The following is a 20362-nucleotide window of genomic DNA, read 5'->3' on the forward strand; positions in this document are numbered from 1 at the left end:
AATAATAATAATAATAATAATAATAATAATAATAATAATAATAATAATAAATCATATACACATTAGAACCACTGGCATTAAAACTTGAAGGAGGGCCAAAACTCACTGGTATGACACATGCTTTATACATTATTGATGCTGCTGTAGTGTCTATTTATACCTTTTCTTTTCCCCAATGCTGTTACTCAAGGAACCTTACAAAGAAGTGCTAATTGAAACATACAAACAGCATCCAAAGAGAATTAAACTATTGAGAATATTAACCCTGGGGGGGCAGGGGACAGAAAGTGTATTTCAACCCTGATATTGACTCTGGCCCCACTTAGGGTATCCGAGGATCTGGTTCCCAGAAAATGTTGGACCCACATCATGTCGTCTGTGGCTGTGGAAACTGACCTATTAGTTGTTTGGGACATCAATTCATAATCCCTCATTTTGGCCTTGCTGACAGGGGCTTCTGGGAATTCCCCACCACTGATTTTGGCAGGGTTTACATCTAAGGGAAAAGTTTTGGGGTGAAAAGACATCAGTTTATCTAAAAGCTTTCCCCCTTTAAACTAGATAACGTGGAAATACTTTATACTGTAGTTTTTACTTGTCAGAGAAGTACAGTCTCAGGAGAACTTCTCTTTTTCCCTCACATGTTCAGGGTCAGCCTTATGCAACAGGCTGCTCTCCAGATGTACTATATTAGGTTACTTGTTGGCCATTCTGGCTGGGGATGATGGATGTCGTAGCCCAGCACACCTGGAGACCACTGGGTTGTGAAAAGGTGTTCTGGGGTTTGAATTAGATGACTGAAAAATAGATGTCCTGGTATGAACTAAACCTTGGGTTAGAGCATTTGTAATTTCGGATGAGCAAGACATTTGGTATAAAACTGGAGTCTTCTCCCAGCTTTCCTTACAAACTTCAGGAAAAAGGATATTCCACAACTTCTTTAGATTTTTTTCATTGCTGAATCATCTTAATGCAATTTTTCAATGTTTACTTATTTTGCTCATTGTAGAAAAATATATGGATTCTTTGCTTTTCAGGAGGAAGATGAGGAAGAGGCAAGGAGGAAAAGCAAGAAAAAATGAGAAGAATAAAGGAAAACAGCAGGTTTGATGCTTGATTTTTATCATTACTATGCATATGCAGTTTTTCATCTTGATTTTATTTTCATTTTCTGATATTGGAAACTAAGCAGGGTCACCGAGGAATGCCAGGCATTGTGGGCTATATTTCAGAGAAGGGAACTGGCAAAACCACCTCCTGAGTACTCCTTGCCTAAGAAAAACCTATGAAAACCATGTGGTCAGCATGGAGGCACATACACACCAAAGTAAAAATGCCACCCTATAGCAACAGTTACAACAACAAAACCCTTTCCTGCCAGCTAAGACTATTCTGCCTGTTCAGATGTCCTTATTTTATTTTATTCCCATTTTATATATGGAGATTGAGAAGCATATCATTTTGTTCAAAACCAGGCAACAATATGCTTCCTTGCATTTTTGGGGCTCGTTCTCCTCAAAAACCATGTTTGACCTCTCTATCTCTGAAATAACTATGCAGATCAAGGGAGAATACATTTATCTTCACTGCAAAGGGGGTTTAAGGGTTTAGATTAGAAGGAAGCAAGGGGAATTGACAGAGGTGATTTTGTAGATAGTTTCCATGGAAAACAGCCAAGAATACTGGATTATCACCAGAGATCCATAGCAGCAAGACCTGTTTTTCCCCCCATTTGATACCTTGAAGGAAGGAAGGAGGGGAGCATTTAATGCTCACTATTAATTTTGCTTGAAAATATCAGGCTACCTGCTTTCAGCTTCAAATTTTAATATACAGCTGAAGTTGAAAGATATGCTGACTTCTTTTCTGATCCAGGAGAGAATGAAGGAAACACTCCCAACCAGTTTATTCTTGCTGTTCCCGTTGAGAACTTCCATTTGGCTCGTTGTGTCTGTTTATACATTTTGTCTGTCTGTTTCACTTTTTCAGAGAGGAGGCTCAGCATTTGCTCAAAGTGATGAGGAGGAAGCCAGTGAAGAAGTTAAGAAACCCAAGGACAAATCTAAGGTGCAGGAAACTTGGAAGCTGTAAAATGGAAATTCATAATCCAAGGGAATATCAGAAAGTGTCATATGGATAGACAAAGAAGGTCCTGGTTTGGGGGTTATGTGGCTGGTCAAAATGGCTTATCCAGGTTCAATGCAGAGCTTGGAAGTGAAAAGTTACAAGTCAGTACAGTAAATCCTCTTTATCCACTGATTTAACCATCCACGGTTTGAAAATATTCCCCTTTTTAAAAAAAAATACACAAAGCAAACCTTAGTTTTGCTATTTTACATAACTGGCACAATTTTCCTATGCCACTCTATATAATGGGAGTTTCACATCCATTGATTTTGGTATCCATAGGGGTTCTGTAACCACACACCAGTGGATATCAAGGGTGCAATGTATTTGTTTCTTGTTCTGTATCTTTTTCTTTTGGGGGGTAATGACATGTAGTCTGCAGCCATGAAAACTTCTCTGAAGTTAAGATTAAATGTTGAAGTGGTAAACTCAGCTTGATAGGCATAGGTGACAAGGAATTCCATGCAGGTAAATTAGTGGATTAATGGAGGAGGGATGGATTTCTCCATATGTCTTGCAAGTTAGGCTATCAAGGAAGGAAAACCAGTCACTCATTTCTTCTGCTCTTCTTCCAGCACACATGATATCTTGGGTTTCTGTACTGGACAGGATGCCAACCTTTCTTCCATGGCCAAGATACTACTTCTTTAGTGAACAATTAATTTTTGTACCATTATTTGCAAAGCTAGACTAGTTCATCTTAAAGCTGAGATTTCATTACTCTCTGTTCTTTTTTCAGATTGCAACCAAACAGACTGTTGAGCCTGAGGAAGTTGCAAAAAAATCCAAAGGGAAAAAGAATCAACCAGCCAAGGTAAGGAAGCCTGATCTTATATCCTCTTGATGTTAGTGTCAACATCTGGCGGTTCGAGAGTGCTGTATGGTAGGCCTTGGTGACTGGAGAAGAAGCAAGGTGACTGACTGGAAGAAAGATGAGGTTCCATTGTTTGCTGTCTTCTCCTATCAGAGCAAAAGCTACCACTGCTTTTGTCAGATCCTAATTTTATAATACGTACATTGGCATTTGCCCCTGAAGTTACAGAATGGTTGATTCACCAAGTTCCCTAAAAATAATTAGGTTCTAAATTTCCCCTCCCCCATTTTGGCCCTATATATTCTGTGTTAATTTGACTATCCTTGCTGTTTTCCATGCTTTCATTAAGTTTTCACATCCCTTCTCCTTCTCCTGTTCCTCTTCCTTTCAGGGGCTTTCAGCATTTCAAATACATACATACAAATAAATAAATAAATACAGGTATTTTAAAAACTAAATTTAAATAATCACTAGGATTTTCCATTTACTTCTATCTTCCAGGCTTTGGGTATGTATTGCTTCATATGGGTTTATAGCCTGGGAAAGATGCTGTTGCTCTTTGCCTTCAAATCCTTTCCAACTTATGTCAATCTTTTATTTAATTTATTTATAAGTTTTATGTCAAATCTATCATGGGGTTTTCTGCAGCTGAGAGCATGTGACTCACCCAGGGTTATCCAGTGCATTTCCATGGCTGAGTGGGGAACCAAGCCCTGATCTGCAGAGTGATAGTCCAGTGCTCAAGCTATTACACCACACAACATTATATTTAAAAGTATATACCAAAAACTGTGGTTGGAAATGTTCAGACCCAACTAAGGCCCGACCTAGACAGGCCTTTGCAGCGCCCGTCACATGCTAGGTGTTGGCCGAGGGTGCATCACCCCTAGCACATGACGAGGGCGTCAAAATGACGGCGCCCATCACACACGGGTGCCGCCATTTTGACACGACAAATGCTTAGCGTCCGCATGTCACACCCCTATAAGGACGTCACGAGTGTGCCAGTGTGCCATTGGCACACTACGATGTCCTTATGACATTGCAGAAAGAACCAGCTTTTTGTGTGTTCGTTTTGCTGCATGAGGGAGCCACGCGTTTTGTCCACTGCGGTTCCCTCATGCAGCAAAACAAGGTGCGGGGAGACCACCCTTTTTGGGTGGTCTGTATCCCGCCTAAGTGTGCAAGTTACATCAGAGCAAGGGTACAGCCTATATAGAGACTTCAGGCAGTCTCAACAAGACAGATGGACTACAGGAATCTTTTGCCCAGAAATTTCCCAGAATTTCAAAAAGCTTTCAGAGGAACAGAGTCTGGAGCATTCTGTATGCTTACTTGCATGTTCCTTGCATTCTACAGAACATGTTTGCTGCTCTAGATAATGAGGAAATGGATGATGAAGAAGAGGAAGAAGAGGATGAAGATGATGAAAAGGAATCGTCCACAAAAGGCAAAGAGAAGTCCAAACCAAGCAGCCAGCCGGTAAAGGACTCTTGTCCCGATGATTTTCAGTTCTTCCCCTCAGCTTGGCTTTGTTCACATTGCATCCTGATATGAGAATGCTGAGCAGCAACCCCAAGCTCCAGGCCCCACTGGATGTGTATAAAATATTTTGCGTATTCCAATACCTATATGACTAGTCCATCTCTCTATTGAAATAGAGAGGACCATCCAGTCCAACCCACTGCCATGCAGAAAATCACAATCAAAGCATCCCTGACAGATGGCCATCTAGTATCTGTTTAAAGACCTCTAAGGAAGGGGACTCCAGCACACTCGGAGGGAATGTGTTTGACTGTCACACAGCTCTTACTGTCAAGAAGTTCCTCCTAATGTTGAGGTGTAATCTCTTTTCCTGTAGCTTGCATCCATTGCTCTGGGTCCTCTTCAGTGTGACACCCCTTCAAATACTTAAACAGGGCTATCATATCACCCCTTCACCATTTCTTCTCCAGGCTAAACATACCCACCTCCCTAAGTCTTTCCTTATAAGGCATGGTTTCCAGACCCTTCACCATTTGATCACCCTCCTCTGGACACGCTCCAATTTGTCAACATCCTGTTTGAATTGTGTTGCCGAGACACTATACTTCTATTGATGCAGCTATACTTCTATTGATCTAGACACTATACTTCTATTGATGCAGCCTCGAACTGCATTGGCCTTTTTAGCTGCCACATCACACTGTTGACTCATGTTCAACTTGTGGCCTACTAGGACTCCTAGATCCCTTTCTCATGTAGTCTCATTAAGCCAGATGTCCCCCATCCCATATTTATACATTTCATTTTTTCTGCCTAAGTGCAGTACCTTATGTTTTTCTGTGTTGAAATTCATTTTGTTGGCTATGGCCTAGCTTTCTAATCTATTCAGGTCATTTTGAATTTTGATCATGTCCTCTGTAGTATTAGCTATTCCTCCTAATTTGGTGTCATCTGCAAATTCGATAAGCATGCCCTCTATTCTTTCATCCAAGTCATTGATAAAGCTGTTGAATAGCACTGGGCCCAGGACAGAACCCTGTGGCACCCCACTGGTCACTTCTTTCCAGGACAAAGAAGAATCATTGCTGAGCACCCTTTGGGTTTGGCTGGTAAACCAATTACAAATCCATATAATAGTTGCCTTGTCTAGCCCACATTCAAATTAGTCTGAGGAGGTACCCACATCACCCTGCTGAAGTGTTTCATGCATCGTGGCCTGAAAGCTACTGAGCCTTTCCTCTTCTTTCATCCCTCTTTGTCCCCATTCTATGTAGAATGCCATGGGAGATAGATGAAAGAAAGGAAGGTAGGCCAGGGAGAGGTGTGGGCGGTTGGCTTTTCAGCCCTTGACCTACCCTTAGCACTGGGACATGAAACAGCCTTTTTTTCCCTGTGCAGGCTGAGGAGATCCTGAAGAAATGTTTCTTGCCTCCTTGCACATATTTAGTAGGAATAGGTTGGGCCTGGGCCTTGGCATTAAAAAGACCAATACAGGTCACTCAGGCAACAGAGGCTATGGGATGGGAACCAGACAGAGCTTCATGGCTCACATGGCCTGCCCTTCTAACCATAATCTAGCCTGCTGTACTTGGTTGTGACTGAAAGATTCTCTCTTTGCTAGTCTTGATGCAGGATTCAACTGCTAGTCGAGCGGGATTTCTATGTTGAAGAGTGAGTTGAAATTTTATTTTTGTCTTGTAATTTTGTTTTGTCAGTAAAATGCCTTGGGCTGGCCAGGGGGCAGAAGACATGTTATGGAGCTACCTGATAGTGAATGGGAGAAGGGGGTGTAGGAGTCTCCAAAAGCTCAGTAGGAAATAGTCTTGGTTTTCCTCCCCATCATCATTTACTAACACAAAATGGCTTCCCATGAATTCTGTAGCAGTCAGAGGATGAAGAAGAGGAGGGAGAGAAGAAGGAGGACGATCCCTATGCGCACCTCAGCAAAAAGGAGAAGAAGAAACTCAAGAAGCAGGTTAGATCTATGCTGGGTATTGAATCTCCTTATCCTGGAAACTCTTATTTCTATAGTATAGTATAATATAGTATAGTAGCTCATAGATTGCTCTTGTTTTTTTTTCTTGACAGTGATCGTATTATTGACTCCTCTTGTATTTCCAGATTCCTGGAATTGTCCTCCTCCCTTTTGGGATATTGTCTTTAGGGTTTTATTGAAGACCTTATTTTGTGGAAGGCAGAATCAGTCCCACGGTGTCCTGAATTAGGATCGTGGGATTAGGATTAGGATTACAATGGGTGGGAAACCTTTTACCTTCTGTACATTTTAGACTTCAGCTCCCAGAAAACCATCATAGTCATCATAGCCAATGGGAATTGTGCAGCTGAAATCCAAATCACTAATCTACATCATGCAAATTTTCAGGTGTAGAATCATAGAGTTGGAATGGACCCCAAGGTCATCCTCTTGCTAGTGCAGCAATCCACTGTTAAAACATCCCAAAGAGGTAGCCATCTAATTACTGCTTAAAAACCTCCATTGAAGGAGAGTAGGCCACCCTCAGAATGGAAGAACATGAATTAAAATCTATGCTGCAGTGTGTTCCATCAGTTCAATAACCTGGTTGATATTTAAATATTATAATTGTACAGTGTGCCCACGTCATGCGCGGGCGCCTTTTATGCAGCTTTCATTTTATGCTGAAAGCCCCACACCATTTACTGTATGGTGCACACGCTGTAGTACACTGCGTGCACAAGCCCCATTATTTTCATAGTCGGAACTTGCCTTACGCGGCAGGATCTGGAACAGATCCCCCGTGTAAGGCAAAGGACCACTTATACAGGTCATGGTTTCCAGTAAATACAGATGGAACAGGGTTGTGCTTTTTTTCATTTTACGTACAGAGTATCAGTTCATATAAAAACTGATACCTTGTATTGTCTTGATGAATGAATTATTTATTGTCTTGATACTTATTTTTGCATTAAATATCAGGCTTAAATGTAAATTTAAGGTTAAGGCGTATGCAAGTGTATGTGTCTGTGTGTGTGTGAATTTTTTTTTTTTAATGAATATCTCCAATTCTGTAGATTTAAGAGAAAGGAAGGAAATGTTGGTGAGAAAAATATTACTGGAGACAAGACTGGCTTAATTAAAAGGTCTGAGTTCATATCAGTAGCCAAGTCAACATTCAGTAAATAGCATGCCAGATAAGGAAAAGGAAGCAGAAGATACAATATGCTGAGAGTGGGTGAAAGCTGACAAAGGATAATGGGGAAAAGAAAGTGGTCCCTCTTGGTTTTGCTGGCATTTTGTGGTCACGCCTTGCTTTGTTTCAACAGCTGGAGTTTGAGCGGCAGGTAGCCAGCCTGAAAGCAGCCAATGCAGCAGAAAATGACTTCTCGGTATCTCAGGCCGAACTGTCCTCACGGCAGGCCATGCTGGAAAATGCATCTGACATTAAGGTACCCTTCCTCCTCGCCTTCTATCTTATTTCTCTAGGGTGACTTTTTTGTATCATCCAAGTCTTTTCTCCATTTTTCCTATGACCTATATTAAATTTAATTTCTTTCTCTTGGCGTTTGTCACTAAATAAAGAAGTTGATCAAACTTGAGGTGAAGCTGTTGCTCAAAGGAAGCAGTTCACATGTGCACGTTCTTGGGTGCAGTTTCAAATGTACCCAGTCAAACCATTTTAAGCAGAGAGGGTGTACCTGAGAGCTTTGAAACTCATTCCCTGATAATAAGCTGCAGTCCACCTAGCTCAGTATTTCTTACTCTGACTGACAGTAGCTCTCCAGTGTTTCAGGCAAGGAGATGTTTCATGAGAGAACAGGGAAACTCACAAAAACAGTAAAAGCAATAGAATACAGTATCAAAATGGCAAAAATGAAATAGCAAAAGCAGCAGCTTACGAACAGGAAAAGAACTCTAATACTTTATACTTTCCATTGCAGCTGGAAAAGTTTAGCATCTCGGCTCATGGAAAAGAACTGTTTGTCAATGCAGACCTATATATTGTGGCTGGGCGACGGTATGGCCTGGTGGGGCCAAATGGGTAAGTGTAATAAGGTGTGGCCTAAGGCCTACTTTTTTGTTCATTTACCCAAACTGTTAATTGCACACTGTTCAGGGTGATTTGTGGGAGGGTGGGGGCTGTAAATATTTTTACTAATCATGTGGATATCCATGCCATTGTATTTCCAAATTCTGCACATGGGTGTGAAACTTGAACTGTGAAGAAAGGTACGTATCTGATGAAGTAGACCTATGTCTGTGAATGCTTACATTACCAACTTCTTCGTCTCAGTTAGTCTCAATTGTACTACAAGATCTCGTTGGCAGAATTAAAAGACCTAGCCATGTTAGTCTGGAAAATCAGTATGCAAAGGGATTGTGTAGCACCTTTGAGACTAACTGAAAGAGAGAAGATGATAGCTTTCATTCAGTTAATCTCAAAGGTGCTACACAATCTCTTTGCATATTGATTTTCCAGACTAACATGGCTAAGTCTTTGAATTTTACCAGTGAAGAAAGCTGTAAGGGGGAGGAAATAAACTCATTTGAAATTTGATGCTAGAGGAGAGTTCTGCAATACCTTGAACTGGCAAAAAGACAGATGAATAGTTCATAGAGCAAATAATGGCTGAATTATGCCTTAATACTATAATGACTAAATTGAGAGTATCATACTGTGTTCAGATCAAGAGATGACATGATTAGACTCCCTGGAAAGATAATAATACTCAGTAAAACAGAATGCAGCAGAGGGAGAGGAAAATCTCATTTTGGGTGGATTAAATTCAATAAAGAAAGCCAGAGTTCTGAGTTTGCCAGAGCACTTGATGACCAAAGATCTTGGAGGTCTCTCATTCATAGGATTGCCATATGTCAAAGCCAACTTGCAGGCAAATAACAGCAAATGTTAACACTACAATTTGCCACTAAAGAATTTTGGATGGAAACATTTTGATGGTTCTGGCTGCTTGTATGTGCACTACCCCTGAAAAAGTTTCCTGCTATTTCTTTTCAGAAAAGGCAAGACCACGTTGCTAAAACATATTGCCAACCGGGCTCTGAGCATCCCTCCCAATATTGATGTATTGCTTTGTGAACAAGGTAAGGTGGAGGGGGATGGAATTTACCTTATACTGAGAGAGCCCTCTGGCCTGTCTGCATTAATATTCCAAGTTCAGGTTAAAACCATTTTTCCTGTATCTTGGACAGATTTTTTTTTTTTGTCTTGGACAGAAGGTTTTGCTACTTTAAAGCCTTTTTACCACAAAATGCCAGGGCTTGAAGCTTGGATACTGTACACACAAATTATGTGTCTTTTACATGGAATATGGGATAGTCTCATTTTTGGAGAGTTCGGATGTGGTGAAAGTGTGGAGGTCTCCAAGCTGGACATACCAAAATAGGAATGCAGGAAAGTGCCTTATAGCACTATTCCATGAAGCTCTTGACTTGCAATCTTTCTCCAGAGTTTCAAGTCTGATTCTTTCCTATCCCTACCTAGACATCCTTATTCCCTAGTGGAGTCCCATCCAAGGTCATACTAGGGACAGCCGTGCTTAGGTTTTGAAATGGAATAAAGATTACGTGTGTATGTAATAATTTGCTGGGAGAAGAATACTACTTAAATTTTCTACAAAAACAGCTCTCTTGAAAAGGGCTAAGCCTGACCTATCCAAGGCTCATCCAAGCAAGCTTTCATAGTTTAAATGCATGATTCCTCAGTCTTAATCTCACCACTACACTTAGTAGATGAGCAGGCAAGTTGCAGGCCTGACCCTTACATGTCTTCCAGAGCTATCCTGGCTAACTGCATAAAATGGCCAAGAGGGAAATCTGCTGGGATCCATTTTCCTCTGAGGAAGCATGTAAGGAAGACAAGAAGGTTATTTCCTCTCTCCAGCATTGTGGTGGCATTTGAGTCTAGTGGTTCTCCATGATTTTGTTGAATCACCTTTTATATATCTAAACCAATAACAATCATCAAAATGAGGAAATAAAAATAGGAGAAATATACCAAAATAAATAATAGTAAATGGTAAACATTTCAACAATAGGTTCAGGTGTTCAGATCACTTCAGAATGTATTAACCAGTTATGACCTTTCAGTAACTTTTCAGGTTAAAAGTTGGCAATATTATTTTCCCCATATCCTTCATGGCAGGGTTGAGAGTATGTGGCTTGCCTGAGGACAAAAGAGAGATTCTTTGAGATGCAACATTTGCATCTGGAATTTCCTAGGCTGTCTCTTTGCTTCTAAGCTACACAAACTTTCACAGCAACAACACATAAATTAACAGTGCTTCATATAAAGCAAGCGAGCAAAGTGCTTGTCCCTTTTTGGCCAGCCAGTCCAAGAACTGAAGATTTTGTTTTTTTTCACTACAAATGTTTTCTAAAAGTTCTGCAGCATAAAATACTGTGAAGCCCTGCCATTTGTGTTTCAAAAGTTTGCTCCTCAATGTGGCTTTCTTCATCTTCACAGAGGTGGTTGCAGATGAAACCCCCGCTGTGCAAGCTGTCCTCAAGGCTGATACCAAGCGACTGAAGCTGCTGGAGGAGGAGAAGCGAGTACAAGCCCAGTTAGAGAAAGGGGATGACACAGCTGCAGAACGTCTGGAGAAGGTAATGGCACCAGGGTGGGGGGGAGTAAATTGCTAACCTGAGAATGTTCTGCAGATTTACTCAAGGTAGAATTTTTCCATAACCTCTGATCCTCCCAGTAATATTGAACTCCAGTTTCCATCAATCCCAGCCAGCCTGGCCAGTGGCTGAGGAGTTCATAGTTTATTAGTCTCCAGAAGGCCCACAGCTTTGGTAAAAAGGAGTCAGTGAAATGGCTGACATCAGGTAAAACATGTGTTTTTTGAACGCAAAGACCTACAAGTACAGATGGAAGGTTGTGCTCTTTCTAAAAAAAAACCTACAGGTTTTTTAACTTGAAATCAATGCCACATGTTGGTTCTAAAGTCACTTTCTGTCCACAAACATGCTTTCAAAGAGTGTAAGGAATCATGCCTAGCCACTCTGCTTGTGGTTGTGACAAAATGGTCAAAGCATTTTAAGGGGTAACTCATGCTTTTTCTTAACGAGGCACCTCTTTCTCTAGGCCAGGCCAGGGTTGGGCTACCCATAGCCCTCCAGTTCTCAAAGAGCCACTACCACCATTATTTCCCACTACCGACCAAGCTGGCTGGGGTGCATGGAAGTGAGAGCCCAACAATAACTGGTGGTCCACAGATTGCTTAGCTCTGCTATGGGTCTAATAATTCTAACATGTATCTTCTGCAGTGATGCATGATAAGTATAAGAGGCTAGCTGATGCAAAAAAATATGCTTCTCTGTGCCCCTGACTGATTCAGTGACTAAGGATGGCGTCTCTCCTCTGAATGCCTGCCTGGAGTCGGTAATGGGCTGGATGAGGGAAAACAAACTTAGTTTGAATCCAGAGAAAACTAAAGTACTGGTGATAGGTTCCCCAGGCCCAGGGAAGGAAGTTTATCCACCTGTCCTGAATAGGGTCACACTTCCCCTGAAGGACGAAGTTCGCAGTCTAGGAGTACTTCTGGACTCGTCTCTGCAGTTGACATCCAAGTAGATGCGACGGTCAGAGGTGCTTGCTTTCAACTTCGGTTGATACGCCAGCTGCGACCCTACCTGGGCCAAAGGGACCTTGAAACTGTGGTGCATGCTCTGGTAACCTCTGGCTTAGATTTCTGTAATGCGCTCTACATGGGGCAACCCTTGTACCAAGCCCAGAAGCTTCAGCTAGTACAAAACATGGCAGCCAGATTGGTCACTGGTGTTTCCAGGTTTGACCACATAACACCTATTCTGAAAATCTGCACTGGCTGCCTATTCGCTTCCAAGCACAATACAAGGTGTTGGTTATTACCTATAAAGCCCTACATGGCTTGGGCCCGAGTTACTTGAGGGACCGCATCTCCCCATATAATCCGCCCTGCACACTCAGAACAACTGGGAAGAACTTGCTAGAAATTCCATCATCTAAATATACTACTACATCCCAGAGGGCCTTCTCAGTAGCAGCCCCAAAAATCTGGAACAGTTTTCCCGAGGAACTCCACCTGATCACCCCTCTAGAAACATTCAAAAAGAGGCTAAAAACTTTCCTCTTCTGTCAAGCCTTCCCCTCTGGAAAATGAATTAGTGTACTTTGATTCCATCAACTTCCTGGCTCACCCTTTTGAATGATTGTTTTAGATTTGTATACTGTATTGTGTTATTGGTTTTATCTATTTTATGATGTGTTTGTAAATGGTTTTGAATTTTGTGTACACTTCTTTAATATTTTGGAAAAGGGGTATAAAAATAAAATTTATTATTATTATTAACTGTTTTCATCTTCCTTTTTTCTTCTCTCCTTCATTCCATTCTGTTCATCCCCCCCCCCCACCAGTCTACTTTATTTCTAAAATTTTCTAGGTGTTGTGTAGTCGCCCTGCTAACTCGCAGATCTCAGATCCGCAACCTCAATTATGCATGGAGGGGGGAATGATACTGTCAGGAAGTTCCTCCTAATGTTGAGGTGGAATCTCTTTTCCTGTAGCTTGCATCCATTGCTCCATTGGGTCCTAGTCTCTGGAGCAGCAGAAAACAAGCTAGCTCACTCCTCAATATGACATCCCTTCAAGTATTTAAACAGGGCTATCAAATCACCTCTTAACCTTCTCTTCTCCAGGCTAAACATCCCCAGCTCCCTAAGTTGTTCCTCATAGGGTGTGGTTTCCAGACCTTTCACCATTTTAGTCGCCCTCCTTTGGACACGCTCCAGTTTCTCAACATCCTTTTTAAATTGAGGTGCCCAGAACTGGACACAATATTCCAGGTGGGGCCTGATCAAAGCAGAATACAGTGGCACTATTACTTCCCTTGATCTAGACACTATACTTCTATTGATGCAACCTAAAATCTCATTGACCTTGTTAGCTGCCACATCGCACTGTTGACTCATGTTCAATTTGTGGTATACTTGGACTCCTAGATCCCTTTCACATGTAGTCTCGTTCAGTCAGGTTTCCCCCATCCTATATCTGTGCATTTCATTTTTCCGCTGTAAGTGCAGTACCTTACATTTCTCCATGTTGAAATTCATTTTGTTAGCTTTGGCCCAGCATTCTAATCTATTAAGGTCATTTTGAATTTTGATTCCGTCCTCTGGGGTATTAGGTACTCCTCCTAATTTGGTGTCATCTGCAAATTTGATAAGTATGCCCCCAATTCTTTCATCCAAGTCATTGATCAAGTAAAAGTGCCCTTCAGTGTTCAAACTGTTTGCATTGTCTTTGTCACTTGTTTAAATCTGAAACTCATCTAGACTTCCCTGCTGCTGAAAAGACTATGGTGTGAACTATTTGAGTTGTCTCATTGAGTATAACTTCTGCTGAGAGTATGAATACAGTTAATGGATATGAAGGTCTTTAATGTTGTGTAGACATTTCAGAGAAGTGGAATGGGAAAGAAAAAAAAGAATGTGGAAGAATAAGAATGGACTGCACAACATGTAAAATGGCTTGAGAGCAGAATAGGGAGTACTGGTTTTATTTAGCCATTCTACTGGGCATCCCCTTGTCTCATCATCATGTCTACCCTCTGGGGATTACTGTACCATCTGGAATGGTAGATTTTCCATGTTGTTGTGGTGGTGGTGTGCCTTCATTGTTTCTGACCTATGTAACCCTAAGGTAAACTATTATGGGGTTTTCCCATGATAATATACAATCACATTTCTTATTAATTCTGTCTGCTTTATCACCAGATCTATGAAGAAATACGGGCTACAGGTGCAGCGGCAGCAGAAGCCAAAGCTCGGAGAATTCTAGCTGGTTTGGGTTTCAATCCTGAGATGCAGAACCGGCAAACCAAGAAATTCTCTGGAGGCTGGCGAATGAGAGTATCCCTGGCCAGGTAGCCTATGTGATTAGAGATGATTAAATTTAATAGTCAAATGGTATATTGTTGAGAGAGGTGGAAAGTTATTCATAGGAAGCTGCCTAGCACTTAGTCATACTATTGGACCATCTTCAAGATTTCAGGCAGTAATCTTAACCTTACTTTGATCTCTGGTATTCCCTACTAGTCTTCCATCCAAGTCTTAAATCAGTCCTGATCTTGCTTAGTTACTTGAGGTCTGGTGAGATTGGTATGTTCAAGAAAATATGGATAATAAATAAATACATTTGGGTCGGAACCAGTTTGATGTGACAGGGGGTTTCCCCTTCACAGCTGAGTAGGATGATGTTGATGTTGAGGTGTCCCTCGCTTTCCCTGTGCTCAGAAAGCAAGGTGAAGTAGCAGAGCTGTCTCTTCAGTGGCAGATGTGGAGTGGGTATGATGACCAGGAACACATCATAGGCTGAACTGGTGACCCTGATGTGTCTTATGTTAGAAACAAAACAATAATGTATTTCTCTTGTGGAAGTAGAGCAGCCCTAGAATAAAAAATTGAAGAATTGGAAGAGACCTCAAGGGCCATCAATTCCAATCCCTCCCATGCAGGAATATACAATGATTAGCCTCTCTCATTAGCCCTAAAATGGAGGAATGTCCAGCTTTCCAGGGGCTCTGTTCTCATAAGCTCCTAATCCTTGCCTGCCAATTAGCTTCCTTCCTAACTAGTTATGTGGCATTCCAGAGGGTTCCTGACTAACTGTTTTTCCTTTCCAGAGCACTGTTCATGGAACCTACATTACTGATGCTGGATGAGCCCACCAACCATCTGGATCTCAATGCTGTCATCTGGCTTAACAAGTAAGCTACTAGTCAACTTCATTTGAGGAAGAGTGGGCCAGTTACTATGGCTGCTTGTCTCTTTGACAAGAAGAGAGGTGGGTGTTTGTGGATACCCCCTCCCTCAGGTTTCCAAGGACAGCTATAGCTGAAAGTTGGGATTTGGGAACTGGAGGAAGACTGGTGTCGTATATACACGTGTATACGTCAAGAAATTTAGGTCAAACAATTGACCCAAAAAACCTGGGTTGACTTATACACGAGTCAGTGCAGTACTTGATCTGAGCCTCTCTCCAGCCAGGCTGCCTCTGCAAGAGAAAGCCCAGCTGCAGAGAGGCTGGAAAGGGTGACCACTCTGCAGCCTGTCCCCAGCCAGGCTGCCTCCTGAAATCTGACCCTGGACTAATCCATAATTTTGGCCTCAAAAGTTGACCTTGACTTATATGCGAGATTGACTTACAGTCGAGTATGTACGGTACCTTCATCCCATTTGACAAGAGTTTTACAGTACCTCAACCTGCTCCAACCTACTCGGAACCCAGTGTTGTTAGTCTATAGCTCCCAGCATTCTTCATCATTGCCTATACTAGCAAGGGTTGATGGGAGTTGCAGTCCAAAAACATTTGGAGGGCTATAGTTTGCCTCTATCTGCTGTATGCCATTTTTATTCTGAAATCTTACTCTGAAGTAAATGTGTGTGTGTGTCTGAAAGGTCTTACAAACAAATTTGGTACTGAGGCTTGGTAGTCACACATCTAAATTCTGGATATTTGTTGTACACTGGCAGCTAAGGGTGAGAAGGAGTGGCATTTATTCTCTTTATTATTTTGAAATAAAACTGAAGTGATTCAAAAAGCCCTATGATTATTTAGAGGATGTTTCCCTCAGCCTTGGCTCATCCAAATGCTTGATTACATCCGCAGTGATGTAAGAAAATACCAAATTGTCATGATGGGAGAAGGAATGGGATAAAACAGTATTTATTCTTCATTTTCCCACTTCTTTGCTTCCTAACAGCTACCTCCAGACATGGAAGAAGACCCTCCTGATTGTTTCCCATGACCAGGGTTTCCTGGACGATGTCTGCACTGATATCATCCACTTGGACATGCAGAAGCTCTTTTACTATCGAGGAAATTACAGTAAGTTCTCCTTTAAATCCTTGGCAGTGAAAGGAGGTGGGAAGGAGAAATGTCAGATTTTGGGGGAAATGAAGTTGCTAATTGGCTGGTCAACCAATTAAAAATCCATGTAACAGTTGCATTGGCTAACTCACATCTTACTAACTTGTTGCAAGAATGTCATGGGGAACCTTGTTAAAGGTTTTACTGAAATGAAGATATACTGTATCCACAGCATTCCCGTCATCTACCAAACTAGTAATTTTATTTTTTAAAAAAAGAGAGAGATCAGATTAGTCTGGCATGACTTCTTTCTCTGAAATCCATGTTGACTTCTTGTGGTTATGGCATTCCCTTCTAAATATTTTCAGGTTCTTTGTTTAATTATCTGTTCTAGAATCTTTCCTGGTATTAATGTCAGACTAACTAAGTGATAATTGTTAGGATCCTCTTTTTTTCCCTTTTTGAAGATGGGGACAATGTTTGCCCTTTTCCAGTCTGCTGGAACTTCTCTTGTTCTCCAGGAGCTCTCAAAGATTATTGCCAATGGCTCTGAGATTACATTTGCCAGTTCTTTTAATACCTTTGGATTTAGTCCAGCTGGTCCCAGAGACTAGAGGTTTTCACATTGCCTTCCTCTGAACAAATCTTATTGTGTAAACCCAATAATAGGGTACTATAAGTTGGTGTTGACTTGAAGGCACACAACAAATATTCCCTAGACCCAATAGATGTCAAAAATTTACAAAGGCAAATGGTACATGCTTAGATATCTCTGAGCCTAGGATTTTTTTTCAGAATGGAACAGAGGACACAATACAGGAAACATAGCGAGAGGCAGTACAGGAATGCCTGGTTCATCTAAATGAATTTAATTTTGTCAATTTCTTGGCCTGCTAATATGGTATATAACCTGATAACACCTATAGGCCATTGACTATAGAGCAGGGGTATTTGCTGTAGTTTTTTGTGGGGTTTTCAGACTACATGGCCATGTTCTGGAAGAATTTATTCCTGACGTTTCACCAGCATCTGTAGCTGGCATCTTCAGAGAATCCTGGCATGGGAGTGAGTGAGGTGTGTATATATACTGTGTGACCCTTGGTTGAGAGGAAGTGATTTACATGTTAATCTGTGTGTTCATCTGTTGTTGAATGTTGCAATGGCCTTCCAGATATTATGTTTCTAAGTAGTCTTGACAGGCTGCCCTACAGTGCCGATTTAATTGATAATGGTGAGATGGACATCTAGGCTATACTAAGAATGGATATGTGCTTATGTAACAACTGTTGTTAAGAGTTAGCAATGACCATGCCTGTTTCACCATGTGGTTGACCACTACTAGATGCAGCTTGTTAGACTTGATAAATAGCTAGATTCATTCAAGTAGTTTCTGAATGTATGAATGTTTGTCTTCTTCTCTCTTTTCAGTGACTTTCAAGAAAATGTATCAGCAGAAACAGAAGGAGCTGCTAAAGCAATATGAGAAACAAGAGAAGAAGCTGAAAGACCTCAAGGCCGGAGGAAAGTCCACAAAGCAGGCAGTAAGCATCCAATTCATATTCTTCTATGTGACACACAGCTGCAGAGGAACAAAAATGCTGTGTATTTGTACTGAGCTTTGTGGGCCGTCTGATAGCAGAGTGGTCCAGAGAAGCAGAAAGTTCTTGTTGAATTAGTTTATGGAACTGTTGCTTGATGTTGTTCTTGTTGTTGTTGTGTTCCTTCACATCTGCTCCAACTCATGGCAACCCCATTATGGCATTTTGGGGCAAGATTTATTTAAAGGAGGTTTGCCGTTACCTTCTTCTTAGGCTAATGGAGTGTGACTTGCCCAGTGGGTTTTTGAATGACTTTTTCCCAGCATTCTAATAGAGCCCTCAAACTTCTGCACTACACTGGCTTTATGGAACTGTGACACTGCAGTATTTTTTTTACTCTCATTCCTAATAATAGAGAGCCATTCTGGTATAGTGGTTTGAGCGAGGCCAGAGTACGCGCTGCAAAACACATTTGGCATTTAGATGAACATATAATAAATCAAGTTAAATCCTTTAAATATCTAGGAATTTTCTTTTCTGAATCAGCATCCTGGAAACAACATATGACAAACATTAAAATCCAAGCTCATAGTTCGGCCAAAGCAACCTTGAGCTTTGCTGTTAATAAGGGAGACAATTTAGTAAACCCTGCTCTAATGGTCTTTAAAGCTAAAACTCTGGCACAAATCCTTTATGGGGCAGAGATCTGGGGCATACCTAAGGCCCCAGGTCTGGAAGTGCCTCAGAATTATTTTTTAAAGGCATTACTAGGACTTCCTAGGGACACTAACTGCTATGATTCGTCTTGAAACCTCTGTTCCAACTTTATAAAGCCAAATAGATAAAAGGATCTTGTGTTATTGGTTTAAGATCCAAGAGATGCCAAACTCTAGATTACCAAAAATGTCTTTTGGAACTTAATAATGGATTACCTGCTAATAATTGGGTTCATGGGGCAGCCCAATTAATTACTAAGTATGGTCTTTCAATGAGTGAATTAGCAGGTTTAGATTATCCTGCAAGGAAGGTAAAAATAAATAATACAATATTAGAAGTTACTACCCTTGCAGATTTACATACTGTTCATGAATCTCCATGTGCCCCTTTATATTATAGCCCCAGACAATTTTGTGATCATCCGGATTATTTTTGACAGTCTTACTTTTGACCAGTTGCGTAAAGCCTTCACAGAACTGAGGCTTAACATGTTTGATTCAGCTGAAAGAGATGGAAGGCTTAAAAAGGTTACGAGAAACGAACAGAGATGTATTGTTGGCTGCCCATATTCAGAGGATTTGGTACATTATTTAACCTGTTGCCCTTTGTATAAAGATCCTAGGGATTGTTTTATTTTATCCTTAATCAATAATAAAATCTTTTCAAACTCTCAAGAAAAAGTACTTTACCTCCTTATGGACACAGATAAATATGTGACCTGGTGCATAGCATTGTTTGCTCTTGCTGCTAAAAAGACTAGGAAGAAATACATAGAGATTGCTGTCCCCTGTAATGGGGATAACTTGATCTAAAAGGGTCCAACTGTGAATTTTAACATATTCATGTTATCTAAGTTGTCCACAATTGTTAATACTAAACTTTTGCTATTTGATACAATTTATTGTATATTGTTTTTATGGAAATTTTATGTATATTGTATTATTACCTTGATTTTACAATGGCCATTGGCCAAAAGCAATAAAGTATGTACAGTGGTACCCCGGGATACGAATTGATCGCGTTACGAAATTTCCGGGATACGAAAAAGTTACATAGGAAAAAACTGTTCCGGGTTACGATATTTTTTTCGGGTTACGAAAGTTTTTTCGGCGCGAAGTTCAAATGCGAAGCGCGGCTAGCGGCTTTCCAGCCGCTAGCCGCGCTTCGGAAAAGCCTTTTTCGGGTTGCGAAATGTATCGGGTTACGAACGCCGCGGCGGAACGAATTAATTTCGTAACCCGAGGTAGCACTGTATACAGTGGTGCCTCGGGTTATGAAATTAATTCGTTCCGCGGCCGCTTTCGTAACCCGAAAAGCCTTCGTAAGCCGAATTGCCATAGGCGCTAATGGGGAAAAGCCGCGATTCCGTGCGAAAAAGCCGAAAAAAGCACCAAAAGTTTTTTCGTAACCCGAAAAAACATTCGTAACCCGAAACAATAATTCCCTATGGGATTTTTTCGTATCCCGAAAATTTCGTAACCTGGGTATTTCGTATCCCGAGGTACCACTGTATATGTATGAATCCCTGCTTGGCCTGTAACCCTGCTGGGTGACTTTGGGCAAGTCACACTCTCAGCTTCAGAGGATGGCAATGGCAAACCCCCTTTGAAGGAACTTACCAAGAAAACCCTGTGATTGTTTCGCCTCAGGGTCACCATAAGTCCAGAATGACTTGAAGACACAACAGTCAAGATAAAATAAGGGGAATAGTAGAGTCACCAGGCCTACATTTTGTCAAGATGATAATGTTCTCAGTTAAGATGTTATGGAGAGATAGTTATGTAGGTAGGCCACATCTCCTTTTGGCCCTGTGGGTTCTGGGAGCTAAAGA

The 20362-nt window shown here is 41.2% G+C and overlaps 1 protein-coding gene across 2 annotated transcripts in view; it reads left to right on the plus strand.

The window, feature by feature from the left end:
* The window catches only part of ABCF1 (ATP binding cassette subfamily F member 1), a 44196-nt gene that overhangs the window by 12845 nt on the left and 10989 nt on the right, over nt 1-20362 (plus strand). Inside the window, exons 4-16 of one of the 2 annotated variants that reach the window (XM_042447339.1) lie at nt 1038-1104; nt 1990-2067; nt 2867-2941; nt 4301-4423; nt 6309-6401; nt 7730-7852; nt 8345-8445; nt 9421-9506; nt 10888-11027; nt 14182-14330; nt 15090-15173; nt 16170-16294; nt 17705-17817. In XM_042447339.1, the coding sequence (XP_042303273.1) occupies nt 1038-1104; nt 1990-2067; nt 2867-2941; nt 4301-4423; nt 6309-6401; nt 7730-7852; nt 8345-8445; nt 9421-9506; nt 10888-11027; nt 14182-14330; nt 15090-15173; nt 16170-16294; nt 17705-17817 (1357 nt within the window). Of the gene's footprint in view, nt 1-1037; nt 1105-1989; nt 2068-2866; nt 2942-4032; nt 4039-4300; nt 4424-6308; nt 6402-7729; nt 7853-8344; nt 8446-9420; nt 9507-10887; nt 11028-14181; nt 14331-15089; nt 15174-16169; nt 16295-17704; nt 17818-20362 lie in introns of both variants that reach the window. The other variant, XM_042447340.1, reaches the window with a different exon arrangement.

This window comes from Sceloporus undulatus, chromosome 2 (genome assembly GCF_019175285.1).
Source record: "Sceloporus undulatus isolate JIND9_A2432 ecotype Alabama chromosome 2, SceUnd_v1.1, whole genome shotgun sequence".
In the NCBI taxonomy this organism is placed as follows: Eukaryota; Metazoa; Chordata; class Lepidosauria; order Squamata; family Phrynosomatidae; genus Sceloporus; species Sceloporus undulatus.